This window comes from Mesoplodon mirus (assembly GCF_964341445.2).
Source record: "Mesoplodon mirus genome assembly, chromosome: 9".
Lineage (NCBI taxonomy): Eukaryota > Metazoa > Chordata > Mammalia > Artiodactyla > Ziphiidae > Mesoplodon > Mesoplodon mirus.
Window position 1 is genome coordinate 20,505,086 of NC_138985.1, and position 19,511 is coordinate 20,524,596.

Sequence of the window (19,511 nt, forward strand, 5' to 3'; positions counted from 1 at the left end):
ATTATGGTTTATTACAAGATACTGAACATAATTAGGGAATTATGCTATACAGTAGGTCCTTGTTGTTTATCTATTTTATATACAGTAGTGTGTATATGTTAATCCCAAATTCCTAATTTATCCTCCCTCTCCCCTTTCCCCTTTGGTAACCATAAGTTTGTTCTCTATGTCTGTGAGTCTGCTTCTATTTTGTAAATAAGTTCATTTGTATCATATATTTTTTTAAAAATAAATAAATTTATTTATTTATTTTTGGCTGTGTTGGGTCTTCGTTTCTGTGCGAGGGCTTTCTCTAGTTATGGAGAGCGGGGGCCACTCTTCATCGTGATGCGCGGGCCTCTCACTGTCGCGGCCTCTCTTGTTGCGGAGCACAAGCTCCAGACGCGCAGGCTCAGTAGTTGTGGCTCATGGGCCTAGCTGCTCCGCGGCATGTGGGATCTTCCCAGACCAGGGCTCGAACCCGTGTCCCCTGCATTGGCAGGCAGATTCTCAACCAGTGTGCCACCAGGGAAGCCCTGTATCATATTTTAGACTTCACATATAAATGATATCACATTGTATGTCTTTCACTGTCTTACTTCATTTAGTATAATCATCTCTAGGTCCATCCATGTTGCTGCAAATGGCATTATTTCATTCTTTTTTATGCTGAGTAATATTCCACCGTACATATGTACCACATCTTCTTTACCCATTCATCTTTCAATGGACATTTAGGTTGCTTTCCTATCAGAAATCTTTTAGAGCTTCACAGTATTGCAAATCCTAAGGGCCCATTTGGGACTTCCCTGGAGGCGCAGTGGTTAAGAATCCACATGCCAATGCAGGGGACATGGATTCGATCCCTGGTCCAGGAAGATCCCACATGCCGTGGAGCAACTAAGCCCGTGCGCCACAACTACTGAGGCTGCACCCTAGAGCCAGCGAGCCACAACTACTGAAGCCCGCGTTACCTAGATCCCGTGCTCCGAGATGAGAAGCCACCGCAACGAGAAGCCCATGAATCACAACATAGAGTAGCCCCTGCTCGCCACAAGGAGAGAAAGCCTGCACGCAGCAGCGAAGACCCAACGCAGCCAAAGAACAAAAAAACAAAAACAAAAACAAACAGCCCATTTATTGACCTTGTACAGCCGCCAGGCACTGTACCAATCACTTCACCATCACTGTCTTACTTAATCCCAATCAGCTCCCTATCGTGCCACCAGTGTATCTACTTAAGAGATGAGGAAAGTGAGGCTGAGAGAAGTGAAGGAATGTGTCTAAGATCATAGAGCTGGAGGGTGGCAGAACCAGATTTGAAATTCAGGCTGTCTGACTCCAGAGCCACCCATCACAGACGCTCCCACCCAGGGACTCGGCTGAACAATGAATACCTCAGGGCTCACAGATGGAAAAGCGGGTAAGCTGGGTCTTTGGGGATGTCAGAAACTCAATTCCCTGGATAGTCAAGTCTACCACTGCCTCCAGTGAATCCTGTTCTAGACTGAGTAACTGTATGATGACACTCTAGTACATCTGTTCACAAGAAAAATCTACACCCAGAAAATGTAAAGTTATTACTTACACAACTGTTTTTCAATTTCTGAGCATGTCTTACACTGAGAAATACATTTCATACTTGGAATCAATAGCCAGCAATATGTGTGTGTTTGCTCCTTATTAAAAATCTAACAAAAATTTACAGAACAGTATTTATCCTTACAATGTGCAATACACTGTTACTTTCTATTTTATTTTATTACATTTAAAAAATGTTGGTGAACAAGAACTGGTTCTTTAAAAGGGTAAACAAAAATCGACAAACCTCTGGCCACACTCACCAAATAAACAAAATAAGAAATGAAAGAGGAGAAATAACAACCGAAACCATAGAAATACAGAAAACCTTAAGAAAATACTATGAACAATTATATGCCAAGAAATTCACCAACCTAGAAGAAACGAACAAGTTTCTAGAAACATACAGCCCACCAAAACTGAATCAAGAAGAAATAGGTAATTTGAACAGACCAATCACTAGAAGTGAAATAGAATCTGTAATAAAAAAAACTCCCTGCAAACAAAGGTCCAGGACCAGATGGCTTCACTGGGGAATTCTACCAAACATACAAAGAACAACTTATACCAATCCTTCTCAAACTCTTCCAAAAGACTGAGGAGGAGGGAACACTCCCAAAGTCATTCTATGAAGCCACCATCACCCCATACCAAAACCAGACATAGTCACTATCAAAAAAAAATAATATCTTTGATGCAAAAATTCTTAACAAAATATTAGCAAACTGAATCCAACAAGAAATAAAAAAGATTATATACTATGATCAAGTTGGATTCATCCCAGGGTCACAAGGATGGTTCAACCTATGCAAATAAATCAATATGAGGGACGTTCCATTGCAGGGGACAAAGGTCGATCCCTAACTGGGGAACTAAGATTCCACATGCCACATGGCACAACCAAAAAAAAAAATTCAATGTGACATCAACAAAAGAAAAGACAAAAACCACATGATCATCTCAATAGATGCAGAAAAAGCATTTGATAAAATTCAACATCCATTCATGATGAAAACTCTTATCAAAGTGGGTATAGAGGGAACAAAGCTCAACATAATAAAAGCTATTTATGACAAACCCAGAGCCAACCTAATACTCAAAAGTGAAAAGCTAAAAGCCTACCCACTAAAATTTGGAACAAGGATGCCCACTCTCACCACTTCTATCCAACATAGTATTGGAAATCCTAGCCACAGCAATCAGACAAGAAAAAGAAATAAAAGGTATCCAAATTAGAAGGGAAGGGGTAAAACTGTCATTATATGCAGATTACATGATTTTATATACAGACAACCCTAAAGACTCCACACAAAAACTACTAGAACTGATAAATGCATTCAGCAAGGTAGCAGGATACAAGATTAACATACAGAAATCAGTTGCATTTCTTTACACTAACAATGAAATATGAGAAAGGGAAAGCAAAAAGACAATCCTTTTAAAAAGCGCATCAAAAAAAACCCAAAAAAACAAAACTGGGAATTCCCTGGCGGTCCAGTAGTTAGGACTCAGCGCTTTCACTGTTATGGTCCCAGGTTCAATTCCCAGTCAGGGAACTTAGATCCTACAAGCTGCACAGTGCAGTGAAAAAAAAAACAAACCTGAGGAATAAACCTGACCAACAAGGTAAAAGCCTCACATGCTGAGAATTATAAAATATTGATAAAGGAAACTGAAGATGATGCAAAGAAATGGAAAGATACCCCATGTTCTTGGATTGGAAGAATTAATATTGTTAAAAATGGCCATACTACCCAAAGCAATCTATAGATTTAATGTGACCCCTATCAAATTACCCATGACATTTTTCACAGCACTAGAACAAATAATCCTAAAATTTATATGGAACCATATAAGACGCAAAATTTCCAAAGGAATTCCAAGGAGAAAGAACAAAGCTGGAGGCATAACCCCCCCCAGACTTCAAACAATACTACAAAGCTACAGTAAAACAGTGTGGTATTGGCACAAAAACAGACGCATGGATAAATGGAACAGAATAGAGAGCCCAGAAATAAACCCACACACCTATGGCTGATTAATCTTTGACAAAAGAGGCAAGAATATACAATGGGAAAAAGTCTTTTCAGCAAGTGGTGCTGGGAAAGTTGGAGAGCTGCATGTAAATCAACAAAGGTAGAACACTCTCTCATACCATACACAAAAATAAACTCAAAATGGCTTAAAGACTTAAATGTAAGACGTGACACCATAAAGCTAGAAGAGAACACAGGCAAAACATTCTCTGACATAAATCGTAGCAATGTTTTCTTAGGTCAGTCTCCCAAGCCACTACATATAAAAGCAAAAATAAGCAAATAGGATCTGATCAAACTTGTAAGCTTTTGCACAGCAAAGAAAACAAAAATGAAAAAACAACCTACCAACTGGGAGAAACTATATGCAAATGATGTGACTAACAACGGATTAATTTCCAAAATACACAAACAGCTCATATAGCTCAATATCAAAAAAAAAAAGCCCCAAACACCCTAAGTCAAAAAATGGGGAGACCTAAACAGACATTTCTCCAAAGAAGGTAATACAGACGGCAAATAGGCATATGAAAATGCCTGTTTGCCATATGAAAACTAACAATGTTAATCACTAGAGAAGTGCAAATCAAAACCACACTGAGGTACCACCTCACACTGGTCAGAATGGCCATCATTAAAAAGTCTACAAATGACAAATGCTGGAGAGGGTGTGGAGGAAAGGGAACCCTCCAAAACTGCTGGTGGGAATGTAAATTGGTGAAGCCACTATGGAGAACAGTCTGCAGGTTCCTCAAAAAACTAAAAATAGGGGCTTCCCTGGTGGCGCAGTGGTTGAGAGTCTGCCTGCTGATGCAGGAGACACGGGTTCGTGCCCCGGTCCGGGAAGATCCCACATGCCGCGGAGCGGCTGGGCCCGTGAGCCATGGCCGCTAAGCCTGCGCGCCCGGAGCCTGTGCTTCGCAACGGAAGAGGCCACAACAGTGAGAGGCCCACGTACCGCAAAACAAACAAACAAACAAACAAAACTAAAAATAGAATTGCCATATGATCTAGCAATCCCACTCCTGGGCATATATTCAGACAAAACTATAATTTGAAAAGATACATGCACCCTAATGTTCACAGCAGCACTATTCGCAATAGCAAAGACATGGAAACAACCATAATGTCCATCAACAGATGAATGGATAAAGAAGATGTGGTACATATAATATATACAAGGTAATATTACTGAGCCATAAAAAAGAAGGAAATAATTTCATTTGCAGCAACATGGATGGACCTAGGGATTATCATACTAAGTGAAGTAAATCAGACAGAGAAAGACAAATACCATATAATATCACTTATATGTGCAGTCTAAAATATGATACAAATGAAGAACTTATTTACAAAATAGAAACAGACTCACAGACAAAGAGAACAAACTTACGGTGACCAAAGAAGAAAGGGGATGGGGGAGGAATAAATTAGGAGTCTGGGATTAACAGATACAAACTACCATATATAAAGTACATAAACAACAAGGTCCTACTATATAGCACAGGGAACTATCAATATATTCAACATCTTGTAATAAACCCTAATGGAAAAGATTATGGAAAAAGAAAAAATATATATATATATAAACTGAATCACTTTGCTGTACACCAGAAACTAACACAACACTGTAAATCAACTATACTTCAATTAAAAAAGAAATGGTTAAGATACACTAAATTGATTTCATGACCCACTGATGGACTGCAACCTGCAAGCTAAGATGTAATGTAACTACTACTAGCTAAACCTAACAATATTCTAGCAAAATAAAAAATGTAAAAGAAAAGTATGCTATAATTATAGATAAGTGACATTTTCATATCAAAAAGTGAGCCAGGGAATTCCCTGGAGATCCAGTGGTTAGGATACTGTGCTCCCACTGCTGGGGGCCTGGGTTCAATCCCTGGTTGGGGAACTAAGATCCCGCAAGCGGCACAGCGCAGCACGCCCCACCCCCCACCAAAAAAGTGAGTCTAGATCTAGAACTCACTGAAAGCAATGAGCTGGAATCATAGTGTGTATGAATGAATACATATTCAGACCTCAAAAATTCACAAAGTCCATCCTCCTGTTTTTTAGATGAGGACACTTGTCCATGGTTAATACTCTTTAAGGTAAAAGCTTTCAGTAGGTGGCGTAACTATAATTCTTAAGGTGACAGTAAATCTTGCCATCTCTGTAGGAAAAGTGTATTATGGGGCTGAGATATGTAACTGCATCGCACAAACAAGGGAAGCCTGGATCATCCTCCTAGACTGCTCTCAAAACCAATTCTTAGGAATTTTCTCCTTGGCATTGCTGGACATTTTGTCTACGAGTAAATTCAGTAATTAAAGATCCCTAAGATTTTAACAGTACATATTTTTGAGAAATTTTGGTGGGGAGAAGAGGCAATGAGGGTTGGAGGCAAATAATAAATTCTGAAAAGTTACAGGAAGCTCTTTTTACCTGGGAGCAATGGAAGGAGAAATTTCAAACCACCCCAAATCCAGCAAGTCGCCAAAATATAGTACAAAAGGAATTTAATAAACTTTAAATTCTAATAATCGTGTGCTTCAAGATTCTTAAAATCTTGTAACATATTTGCTGTGCTATAGAGATCACCTAGAGCTGTTCTGTTCCATATGGTAATCACTAGCCACACGTAGCAACTGAGCACTTGAAATGTGGCTAGTCTGAATAGAGATGTGCTACCAGTATAAAATAACACTGGATTCTTAAGACTTAGTAGGAAAAAAAAGAAAGTAAAACATGTCATTAGTAATTTTTTAAATATTGATTACATATTGAAGTATTTTGGGTAAATAAAATATACTGTCAAAATTATTTGCCTGTTTGTTTTTACTTTTACATTTTTTTTTTGAAGATTTAAAATTAAAAACATGGCTCGCATCACAGTTCCACTGGACAGGGCACTCCCCTGGCCATCCAGTGGTTAAGACTGCACTTCCCGTGCAGGGGGAGCGGCTTCGATCCCTGGTCAGGGAACTAAGATCCCACATGCCATGCGGCACAGCCAAAAAAATGAAACAAAACAAACAAAAACAACCAACCAAACAAAAACAAAAAAAATGCACCACAATTCCACTGGATAGCACTAATCGAGAATAAAATTTTCATAACGAAAAGCTTTTTAAAAGGCATTTACTGTTCTATTTAGTAGCTGAGCTCTCTTTTTCTGAATAGCAGAAGTAGACTCAAGATGAGCAAAGCAACGCTCCCTTATCTCCTTCCCCCAACTACTCCCCCTCCCAGAGTCCAATTTGAGACCAGGAGGCCTTTTGAGCCAGGGCTTCCCTACCAGGACCACTGTCAGGCTGCAATAGTCCTTTGCAGCAGACACTGTGTGATATAACGGTCACTTTGCAGTTCTAAACAACAGATTTCTTTGTTGATTTGTGGTCACATAAAAATTTTTTTAAGCAGAAACATAACCTTTTTTGGGGGGGGCGGGGGGCCATAGCTTATCTGGATCCTTGTTATCTGCCACTGATAAAAACATTTTTAGTGCAATGCACTTTTAGATCAAAAAGGGCAAAGCCAACCTTTTGTTAACTACTGTAATTTTTCCAAAAGACATTTATTAACATCCACCCAACAAGAAGCAATTAAAACCCTGGGGACTTCCCTGGTGGCCCAGTGGGTAAGATTCCGTGCTCCCAACGTAGGGGGTCAGAGTTTGACCCCCGGCCGGGGAAGTAGATCCTACATGCGTGCCGCAACTAAAAGTCCACATGCCACAACTAAGAAGTCCACACGCGGCAACTACAGATCCCGCATGCCACAACTAAGAACCGGTGCAGCCAAAATAAATAAAAAAATAAATTTTTTAAAAAAAATAATAAAACCCTAAAAAACCTTTTCATATGTTTTTGTGCTACTTACCTCGATGGCAACACTGGTTTCCTTATTTTTAAAAAGCTGGAGCTCTTCTAAACGCTGCTTTTCTTCAGCTGTTAAAACCGTAAATATATCTTCTGAAGGATCCTTTAAAATAACCAAGAGAACTCCCAGTGAGTCACACACAGAATTCGAGGCTGTCAAAGCTCTATATTTCTATGATCTCCAGGAAAGGCTATTTTTATTCAGAAGGTGACTTCCGCTAGAGAGCTGCTCTTACCTCTTCATCTACTGGGACAGACAAGTCACTCAAATGGCTGATCCGTCCATTTTTTCCTATTTCGTGAACAATGAAGTCAGAATATCTGAGGAAAAGAAAACGCAGACTCTCAGAGCATTAACATTTTGCTGCCTATTAATTTTAGGAGAAAGTTTCTCAACAGTAAGCCTTATCATTGTGCAAAACAGGGATTAAAAATAAAAACCTTCAGTGCAAAGTCACAGAGTTATTTTTTTCTGGTTTCACAATGAATTCTAAGCCACACCTTGGCTTGGTACCAGAATGTACAGAAAAGACCCTCTGAACTTCTAGAATATTCTTCCAGAAACATGCCTAAATCAAAGCTTATTAATGTTGCCCTATGAGTATACAGTCCATTCTAAAGTAAATCACAAAACACAGTAAATTTAATCAAATCAGAAGCCTGTATATCTACCGTGAACCACCCGGAAGCTTACCTTTATGCTAAATACTTTACAGACATTATTTAAAATACTCTCAACAACCTTCAGGTAGAATTATGATCCAATTTTGGACAAGGATACTGAAGCTCAGAGGAGTTAAGTAACTATGAAGTGGCTGAACTGGATTCACACCCAGATCCACCTGGCTCCAAAGACCACCTTCTTTCTCCTGCAGATGTGGCCCATTCAGGTGAAAGAGTTTAAGATTTTAAGATCAATTCCAGGGAAAACTTGAAACCATTTAAAGTAATATATTCTAAGGAAATAAACAGCACCCGTTCACATATTAACAAGGGATGCCACAGGGAAACGGTTATTTAGTCATTTTATCTTCAAATAGTCTCGTTTACGCATCCAGGCAGCTTTCCTTCATCCTAATTCCTTATTGACCATCAGTGTGAACGATCCTTGGGGACAGAAAGCTAAATGGCAAAAAGGACTGCTGATTTCTTTCTAGAGAAAAGAACGAATATACCTAAAATAGCTTGACATAAATGGAACGTACCTTTCTTTTAAGATCCCTGAGAATCCTCGGTGAGAACTTACGAACTTGGTGATGCCTACGTCCAGCTCGGTGAGCCCGTGCTTCATCATGTTCGCGAAGCTCTCTGTCTCTTCCTCCTCCTCCCCCTCCTCGGAAAGGCCATCGTCCTCCCCCTCCTCCTCCGACTGAGGGTCAGAATTCTTCTGACCCTCTCCGGCCGTTTCGGGTGGCCCAGGCACCTTTTCACTGCTGGGCAGAGAGTTGTTCTCTCGCCCGTCTTGACCTCTGGTCGGACAGCATTCTGAGATCTTCTGTCTCTTTGCCTCACCTGGGGCCACACTGTCATTGTCTTCGACGGCAACGGACCCCCGTTTCAATGACACACCTGTCATGTCTGTCATCTCCATTTTCAAGGATCCAGGAAAACATTTAAGAGAACCTTTCAGAAGCAAGAAAGAGCAGGCAGTAATGATCACTTCAATAAAGAATTGGGTTTCAGCACATAGAGGCACATTTAACTTTGTTCCTAGGGTCCTAAATATCGTTTATGAAAATAATTCTCCCAAATATACTTTTAGTGGCATGGAAAAATGGCACAGTATTTCTGCAGGGAATTTGACAGCAAAAGCCTTAAAAATATGGATGCCTCTTGACCCAGAAATACTACGTTCAGGGATTATCCTAAGAAAATAATTAAGAAAGTGCTTAAAGTTTTAACTGTAAGGATGCTCCTTACAGTGCTTTTACATTAACAAAAAATTAAGAACAATGACATCTAGTTACATAAACTGAACAACATGTAGAAACAACGTGAAAAGAAACTGGGAAAGGTAGTTACTTCTAGGAGAGTGTGTAGGTGGCTGCGGAGAGCAGGGAGACTTGTTTTTACTTAATACCACAGTTGTAGCATCTGAGTTTTGTTTCACGTATATTGTTATCTTTTAGAAAAGCTGATTAAAAGTATATAAGTAAATTTACTAACATGAGTCATTTACTAATATGACTCATACCATGTCATATTTTTTTAAAAAGCAAGGAGAATGGGGAGTTCTTTAATGAGTGTAGAGTTTCAGTATTGCAAGATGAAAAAGAGCTCTACATATTGGTTGCACTTAACACTAATGAACTGCACACTTAAAAATGGTTAGGATGATGTTATGTGTATTTTGCCACAATTAAAAAAATACAGATTATCATTTAACTGGCCCATACACAATGTACCAAGCAAAAGTCTAGGAAGCCATACGCACTTCCCAGTATGGAGCACACATTTATCTAAGACCACAAGTGCCTGTCTAATTTGATCTTATTTGATGCTCTTGGTGAAATAAGGATAAAGCTTCTTTCTATATTACCTATATAGGGAAATGCTAAAATTAACATACGAACTTGGTAAACATATTATAAAGAACATAAATGAGCAGAATATTCTAGTTCTCCAAGGCTTGGTTAATAAGAAGCCCACCTACAGAAGCATCTACAGTAGAATAATAATGATGAACTAAAATTTAAGAATCCGTATTTGATCTTGCCTCATTGTCAAAAGTCAAGAATGGAAAGAAAAGTGAAAAGTGAAAGGCTACAAAAAAAAAACAAACAAGGGGGGGGAGTAGAGAAAAATGTCAGTAAAAACAATTTCCTTTGAAAGACAAAAAAAGAAAGAAAGAAAATGGAAGAAACCAAGAAATGGGAACTGAAGTAGACTATAACTAGTTATACAAAATTATCTCTAATCCAAGTAAGAAAGCACTTATTCTTTATGTGTTCTAAGCAAGGTATAGTAAAAGAGAATGCTACTTTATGAGATGCTGATGGTGTTTCATTCTCATTTTATATCAACAAAACTGCCCTCAGAGCCTGCACACCAGTGATGGAGGCAGGCAGGGCCCAGGGCTTCCTTGAGACATGGGAACACACAGAAGACCTCAGGGGGCACTGGCGTGAGGGGGTCTTAGAAGGCTGCTTCCTAATGGAAGACTAGATGTGAACACCCGAGTCAAGCTTTGGGGAACGAGTGAGAGAGAGGCTGTGCAAAAAGCGGGAGGACGGTGGTACAGCACGTGCAGAGGCACGGGAGAGCACGGAGCGCTGGAGGAAGCCCCCGAGCTCACCACGCGTCACGAGGGTAAAACTCACGCGCAGAGAACCTGCACTTAAAGGTGGGGAGCTGGCGGAAGCCACACCAAGCTGAACTGAGGGGATTTCATCCGAAAAAACAAGTCGTCACCTGATTCATAAGTCAGAGAGATGTCGTGGTATCCCCTCGAAGAGAAAAACCAGGGTTAGGCTGAGAGGTTAGGTAAGACGGCAACTGAGGTAAGAAATTAGTACAACCTGATCTAAGGCTGAGGCAAAGGTGACAGAAAGGAGGGGTGGATTCAGGGACATTTAAGAGGTGGTGCGGACAGGACTGGCTGACAAATGTGAGAGCAAAGAGGAAATACTACAGGATGACTCAGGCTTTCTGTCTTGGGGAATTGAGAGGATAAGGGGAGCTCTTCCTGACACGGGGACCCTAGGAAGAGGCACGGTGGGTAGGAGGGATATAAGCACACGTACAGTCCTGCGGTGTTGCTGGCACCTGGGGGACATCCCATGGCCACTTATTACACTGTGTCACAAATATTCTTACCCCCAAACCCACAATGGCTCCCCGATGCCCCAAGGGCGGTGTGGACCTCAACCAGGGGCTGGACACGTCCTGTGAGTAGCTGATGCAGAACCGCGGGCTCCGGAGGGAGCAGCATCACTGCGTAAGTGCCTGCACGAGGCCAAGAAGGCGCGGCACCCCCAGAGAAGCCCCAGGTGGTGAAGAAGCACCTGCGCCACGTGACTGCCCTGCCCGAGATGGTGGGCAGCGTGGTGGGCATCTACGACGGCAAGGCCTTCAACCAGGCAGGAATCAGCCTGGGATGATGGGCCACTACCTAGGCGAGTTCTCAACCACCTACAACCCAGCACTGGGGCCACCCGCGCCTCCTGGTTCATCCCCCTCAAGCAGCCTGCTGGCCACTAAAGACACAGACATCTCTAGAAAAAAACAAAAACAAAAAACCCTCACAACGTTCCCAGCTGGCACGACAGGATCTACCGGCAGATCCCGATACCCTTCTTGAGGTGAGAACAGGAGAGCACGGCCAGTGACAGCCACATCCGCAGCTGGGCTGAGGACTCCACGGTCTGCAGGACGTCTACCTCCTTCCCAGGACGCAGAGAACTCCCCAGCCTCCCTCTCAACAACGTGATGGCCATAAGCCTGGATGGAAACACCAGTGACCTCCTCCGCTCCATCCTTCTGCTCCGGCACCATCCACCATCCAGCACCACGTGCCACTATCCTCCACACAGGCCTCCGATGACTGAGGCCCAGCCCGCACAGGTGCCCACTCCCAGCCTGACCATTCACGAGTTCTCTCTTGTGGGAGGTCCTCCACACCTGTCTCAGCCCTGGGCTCCCTTGTCCTCTGAGACTCATCTGAAGACCGCGAGCCCTGACTCCCATGCCTTCCTCTCTGTTAAGTCCATGTCTTCCCATTTCACCTCCCTTCATCTGCACCACCCATGTGGGCACCCAGATACCATGCTTTCCCTCACCACCTTCTAGCTGTGTAACTGGTCTGAGTAAATTACTTAATCTCTCCAAGCCTCTGTTCTTCAGCTGAAAAACGGGAATGATATGTGCTTCACAGGACTGTCGTGAAGATCAAATGAGATGACAAACACAGAGTGGCTGGCCACAGTAGGAACTAAATAAATGCCAGTCCCCTGTTCTCCCTCAAGAGGTCTGCAGATTCTTTGAGGACAGTAATTCTTTTGTACCTGCCAGAGAATCCAGAGAGGTATAACAAGCATCAATAGATTTTTTTTTTTGAAGAATTCTTGAAACAGGTGCTGAAACTGTTCCCCATCTACAGATATCAAAGACCTACTAAGTAGCGATTCCCTAATGAAATACTGGACCTGGGCAATGACATCCACGGCCACTAACATCACAAAAAATAGACAACCAGACACTGCAGGCCCCTGAAAGGACATGCTGTTACCTATGAAGTTCTTACCGGTTGAAACTCTATGTCTAACTACTAGTTTAGATGGCATACACAGACAGAAGATGTTAAACACCACCATGCAGAAGCAATCAGCAGAAGTGTGAATGTGGGAAACTCAACAAGGACCAAGAGAGTCCTTCAACTAATAAACAGCAAGACAAAAAAGAGGAAAGGGTAACGTACAGATAAACCTACAAAGAAATGCAATGGGTGGATCCTTTTTTGAATCCAGGTTTAAACAAATCAACTGTTAAAAAAAGTATTTAGGAGACAATCAGGTATACTGAAACAGTAAGGATATTTGATGACATTAAGATAGCATGGGGCTTCCCTGGTGGCACTGTGGTTAAGAATCCGCCTGCCAATGCAGGGGACACGGGTTCGAGCCCTGGTCCGGGAAGATCCCACATGCCGCGGAGCAGCTAAGCCCGTGAGCCACAACTACTGAGCCTGCGCTCTAGAGCCTGCGCTCCGCAACAAGAGAAGCCACCAGAATGAGAAGCCCACGCACCGCAACGAAGAGTAGCCCCCGCTCTCCACAACTAGAGAAAGCCCGCGCACAGCAACGGAGACCCAACACAGCCAAAAATTTAAAAAATAATAAATAAATTAAAAAACAAACAAACCAAAAAAAGTATCTTCATTAAAAGATAGCATGGTCAACTTTTTAAGGTACAATAATATCATTGTGGTTACACTTAAAGGTAGAATTTTTGTTTTAGAGATTACAGGATGAAATCTTTATGGTTGAAAAGATACGAAGTCTGGACTTGGTTTCAGAATAAGTTACCAGTGATGAATGAAAGTGCAGTGGGGTACAGATTTAAAACAAGACTGGCCGTGAGTTGATACTTGTTGAAACAACAATGGGTGATGAGAATATGGGGATGTCATCACATCATTCTCTCTACTTTGCACGTTTGAAATTTTTTATAATAAAAATAGAAGTTCAAGGTATAAAAAGGTACTAATTATTCTAGTCTCATCAAACCACCACTCTGTACAGCTCTACTGCTCCCTCTCTCCCATCACCTGTCCTTCAAACCCAGAGATCTGCAGTCCCAAGATACCACCTCTTCCATCTTCATTTCTCCAAGCGCCCCAAACCTCAACAGCTCTTAACTCCTAAGCCACACTCGACACTCCTGCTCACTAGCCCAGCGGCACGATCCTTGCTAAGCCTCAACCAAGTACCAATCCTACCGTCTCCGTCTGTGCTCCTGGCTGCTGCTGGAGAAAACATCGCCAGGTGAGGGGACTTCCTCTTGTGACAGCCCTCCATGCTGCCTGGCCATCCCTGGTCAGCAGGGTCTTCTCCAAGTCCTGTGTGCCACTCACAAAGAAAACAGGGATCCCGGGACAGACACACCTCCTTCCGGCACATTCTCAAGACCCCTTATTATAACCATTCCCCTGCAACTGCACCCGTCTGAAGGGAATTCCAGACTCATGTTAACAGTCACTCACTCCTCGTCCCTGCACTCCATCCCCTCAGCAAATACTCACCGTGCGCCCCTGTACCAGGTGTTATTCCAGGGACTGCATGCGACACCCTAGTGAATCAAATAAATGCCCCGCCAGCATGGAGCTTACATTCTGGTGGAAGATCTGGCTTCTACTCCGTGCTTTTGTCCTGCTTCTCGGGTGCTCTCTTCCCCTCCTGCTCAGCATGCTGCTTAAATTTGGGCTTCCCCAGTCCTGTTCCCTTCTCATTCCCAAGTTTTCCAGCCAAGACGCATCTCCAACTCCCTGATTTACTCAGGGGAGAGGTCCAAGGCAATCATAATGACCGCTCAACAATGATAGTGTACAGGGAGCTCAATCAAGCCTCGCTTCAACCCTGTGACTTAGGCGTCATTATTATTCCCATCTTAGCCACTAAAAAAGAGAGTATCTTGCTCTAGGTCACACAGTCTAGTAAGAGGTAGAATCAAACATCAAATTCAACGTGCCCCAAAGTGATCTCATCATTTCCCACCACAAATGCATTTCTTTTATTTTTTTTTAATTAATTAAATTTTTTTTTTTTGGCTGTGTTGGGTCTCTGTTGCTGCACGCGGGCTTTCTTTAGTTGCGTGGGGGCAGGGGCTACTCTTCGTTGCGGTGTGCGGGCTTCTCATTGCAGTGGCTTCTCTTGTTTCGGAGCATGGGATCTAGGTGCGTGGGCTTCGGTAGTTGAGGCTCATGGGCTCTAGAGCGCAGGCTCAGTAGTTGTGGCACACAGGCTCAGTAGTTGTGGCACATGGGCTCTAGAACACGGGCTCAGTAGTTGTGGCGCAGGGGCTTAGTTGCTCTGCGGCATGTGGGATCTTCCCAGACCAGGGATCGAACCTGTGTCCCCTGAATTGGCAGGCAGATTCTTAACCACTGCGCCACCAGGGAAGCCCTGCACTTCTTTTAAATTGCACCTCTTACTCAAGGAATGTAAGCAACAAACTACCAGTCACTAAGCCAAAATATGGGCATCAGCCCATCTCCTCACTCTCCCTTATGTGAATGAAATTCTAGAAGGTTTAGGACAGCATTGTTACACCTAACATCCCTGGAATGAGAATACCAGCAGATCGTGGATCTGAAGTATCAACCACTGGCTTCAACTCTTGCTTGGCAGTTTGGGCATATGACTTGGAGCCTGATCTAGGTTTTGCCATTTACCACGTGGGTCACCTCTCTTAAGACTCAGTTCCTTTCTCTTTAAAGCTGAAAATGATGACTTGGTCAAAGGTCTGTACTAGCTGTCGCTATTCAACTCTTGGGTCATTAATATTTATTATGGATGGTTTCCACTGCAGAACTGTATTGCTGAGTCTGGGGAAAAACAAAGCTTCTTATGCTTCTTTTGTTCTCTGGGCTAATGATTAAACATGGCTTTCTCCTTCAGATACCATTTAATTTTAAGAGACCCTCAAACTACTGCCAAGAGCACCAAATAAACAGACCTTTAGTATCTTTTGGCAGTCCTTTTCTTGATACTTGTGGACACTTGCCTGATCTCTTTTTCTTGTTACATTTAACTGTAAAGACAAGCTCATTAAACAGAAGTATACTTTCCATTTGTTTTAGCCAATGGCCCTAACACAGAGATTATTAAAGTATATATAGCACAAGCGATTATAAATCAGTCAATATAAATTTTGCTAAGTTCTGTCTGTGGGCCTAGAAGCTGAGAACATATTTGCTAGAACAGGTATGCAAACGTCTGTGCTAAGGGAGGCAGAACTCAAATCACTGTTGTTTTCTTAAGCAGAAACTACACAAAAGAGAAGACTGAAATGAAATAATTTTTAAATGAGAGAGAATGAATCATGTGAACATCGAAGAGGCCAAGAAGAATTCAACCAGAAAAATAAAACAACCCTGACCACCCCCATTTGACTTCCCTAAGGAAATGAGCTTTGCATTCAGTATAATCAAAATATACACATTCAAGCCTTCTACCTCAAAGCTGTAAAAAGTGACTGGCTTTAAAAAAAAAAGGGGGGGGTGATGGGGAGTAAAGGGACCAGCTTTATGAGTTTTCTAAATGTACTAAAATTTAAAAAAAAAATTTAAGAAACATAATGCTGTACAAAAACACTATCCATGATACTAACGAGAGCTTCTCAAATGTCAGCTAAAATCTTTATAGACCAGAAGCTTGATGCTACGACTGGGAAGAGAATGAAATTTAATGATACTTACCCATGAACTCAAAGTCCTACACAATTCTCTAGAGGGAATACTAAAGTAATAGGTTTTGTTTCTTTTACACTCTGAACGAGCCAAATGGGATTAGAAATATTACAATTTTAACAGTATTTAAAAGTCTTTTTCATTAAGACAGTAGATTCACCAATAAGCTTCCTCTACAATCCACAACAAAAATAAAGTTTAGCATTTTCAGAATTTTAATACAAGACTGAGTCCCTTAACATTACTTCCTGCAAAATGAACATCTAAAAAAGCCATAATAATCTTATCTGTACTTCAAAACCCTCCACAGCTTCCACTTTTTAAATGCATCTATCCTCCATCCTCTGAAAACCATCAAGAAACCCTCCAGCTTTCACAATAAAGAGCACTTTCTTCAGGGCAGCGCACATACTACACTCTAATATGCGAAGTCATTAAGTCCCTTAGATTCATTCATGTCCCAAATACTTACTAAGCACCTCTTATGTGTCTGGCACTGTTCCAGGCACTGGGGAAAAGAGGAAAATTTCCTACTCCCATTAAGCTTACATATCAGAGAATAAAATAAAACAATCTCAGAACATGCACGCCTAAGAGCTACAAGTCAAGCAGAGCAAGGACAGTGAGAGTACGAGGGGTGCTGTTTAGTGAAGTCTCTCTAAGGAAGTGCCTTGTGAGCAAAGACTTGAAGGAAGAACGAGACATGAAAAGATGTGTGTGTTCGGGCAGCAGGTACAGTGCCTGTGAAGAACCTGAGGCAGGAGCAAACTTAGTCAACAGACCAGCTGGACTGTTATTTCTCTCTCCTACTTGGGGCCAAAAGCCACGTTTCATTAACAGCTCTACTGCACCAGCTTCTATCAATCAAAAGATACGTTCAAAAGGAGTTGTAAATTAATACACACGAACTGTTGGCTACTTTGCCTAATGACTGAACAATATCGCTGCCTATCCAGTATGAGTGTACAGTCTGATTTTGGGCAGGTGCCTCGATTGCCAAGGCAAGGAGGTGCAAGGCAAGGACTGCCAAGGTGATGGGGCATGCCGGCTTCACAGATGATTAGAGACTTGAAACAAAAGCCCTCAGTAACCCTATATTTTCGGAATGAAAAAATAAAAGTGGTCGGACAACGGAACCAAATATTTGAAAGACTACACTCTCCAAACCCTATTTCTTGGCAGGCGCTAACACCCAGGCAATGAGGGTGTACTGTTAAACCTCTCGGTGCAGGGCTGGCGGTAACGACTCCGTGCGGATGGGTCAACACGCCCAGCAGCACCTCCTCCATCCACTCATTAAACACTGACCGAGAAAAACTCCGGTTTGCTCCTACACTGGGAAACGTATACAAAACAAGCAGTCACCTGAGTGCCTGCTTGGCACGTAGTAGGTTCGCTGTTAGTAATGACAGATAAATAAGAGAACGAAAGCACGTGGGCTGGACCCGGTAGAAGCCTGGCTCAGGGGTGTACGGAAGCTATAAAGGGCTTCGGGATAAAGGCGGGTTTTCTCTTCCGGGAGGAAGAAGAGTTTAGGGAGCCTCAGGGGCAAAGAAAAGGAGTGGGACTGAGATCTTCTGGCTAACAGCGCCGCGGGGAGGAGGGAGGGCGCGGCGCCTGCGAGGACCCGCCGGGAGAGCTGGGGGCGGGGCTGGCACCGCCGAAGCGCAGAACCCGCCGGGCTCCAGCCACGCTCCCGCAAGCACGATCCGTAATGGAGGCGCCACAGGCGCGCCGCGGGCTCAGACCACGGCCGGGACGCCTTCCCAGTCCACGCGGCCCCTCCGGGCGGGGCTTTGGGCCGCGTGGCAGGGCCGAGGGCTGGCCGCAGAGCCCGGGCGGCTGTGGGGAGGTCGCACACTTACCCGGGGCCTGAGAGCGCGCGCGCGGCGCGGACCGGGCGACAAGGAGGCGGGCGCGCTGCTCCGGGCGCAGGAGGGCGGCGGCGGCAAGGGCCACTCGTGAGAACCAGCCGCAAGGGCGGCCAAGCATAAGCAGCGAGCTCGGTGGACGCCTGGGCCCCGCCGCGCTCAGGCGGACTCACAGCGACTGGCCTCGCACACGTGCGGCGCAACGACGCGCAGCTGCCGGCTGGCCCCACCCCGGGGCGGAGCACGCCGTCCGCCGCCGGCCACGCCTCCTCCGCCCCCTCCCACCAACCTGTGGAGGAGGTCCCGCCCACTCCCTCCCACCCCTGCACAGTGGCCCCCGGGAAGGCTCGTGCTTGCACCCTTTGGCCTTGCAACCTGCGAGGCTGGAGCTCACCGTGGTCCTTTCACTCCATGAGCTCTCAGGCGGTCGCACCTGGGCTTTGGCGGGGGGTATATATATACCCAGAGGGGAACTGCTGTGTCATATGGTAATTACATTTTTAAAATTTTGACCAACCCCCATACAGTTTTCCATAGCAGCAGTAGACTTGTTTTTAAAATCTGGGTTTACATGTGGGAATCTGGTTAGCTGACCATAGGTAATTCGCTAAGACTGGTTGCGTTCTATGCTGCCTTCCGCTGATATTATTCACCTCAGTTAAGTACTTTGAGTAGTTTTCTGTCCCTAATGCATGTACAATCACATTTTCTTGAACTGTGGTTAATTCATAGGTTAATGTTCATAGGTTAATACAGCAACTGCAAGTATTTTTACCACAGCCACACAGTAGAAATTAAATCTAAACTTTTAATTTTCGTGTACAGTTGGCCCTTGAACAATGCAGGGGTTAGGGGCACCAATTGTGTCCAGTTGAAAATCCAAGTATAACTTTATAGTCAGCCCTTTGTATCTGCAGTTCCACATCCATGGATTCAACTAACTGCGGATGGTATAGTACTGTAGTAAGTATTTATTGAAAAAATCTGTATAGATGGACCTGGGAAGTTCAAACTTGTATTGTTTAATGGTCAACTGTACTTTAAAAAGTATCTTCTCTGAGATTGTGGCCCAACTCCTCAGAAGCATATATGGAGGAAAGAATGTTCACATTTCTTTGGACATTAACTGGGTCCATGGTCAAAACCTACCCTTTTTGCATTTCAGCCTAAACTTCCTTAGACAAGATCCAAGTAAAACATGTATTTTTCGTTTTCCAAAAAGGCAGCTCTTTATTGGCCTTTATAGTTAAAA

The 19,511-nt window shown here is 43.3% G+C and overlaps 1 protein-coding gene across 2 annotated transcripts in view; it reads right to left on the reverse strand.

Annotated features, from left to right (window-relative positions):
- The window catches only part of PUS7 (pseudouridine synthase 7), a 57,997-nt gene extending 39,524 nt beyond the window's left edge, over positions 1-18,473 (reverse strand). Inside the window, exons 1-4 of one of the 2 annotated variants that reach the window (XM_082631895.1) lie at positions 18,254-18,473; positions 8,689-9,106; positions 7,720-7,804; positions 7,485-7,586 (exon numbers count right to left, since the gene is read on the reverse strand). In XM_082631895.1, coding sequence (XP_082488021.1) covers positions 7,485-7,586; positions 7,720-7,804; positions 8,689-9,106; positions 18,254-18,380 — 732 coding nt within the window. In that variant the 5' untranslated portion in view covers positions 18,381-18,473. Of the gene's footprint in view, positions 1-7,484; positions 7,587-7,719; positions 7,805-8,688; positions 9,107-17,753; positions 17,862-18,253 lie in introns of those variants that run through there. The other variant, XM_082631896.1, reaches the window with a different exon arrangement.
- Positions 18,474-19,511: the final 1,038 nt, after the last annotated feature.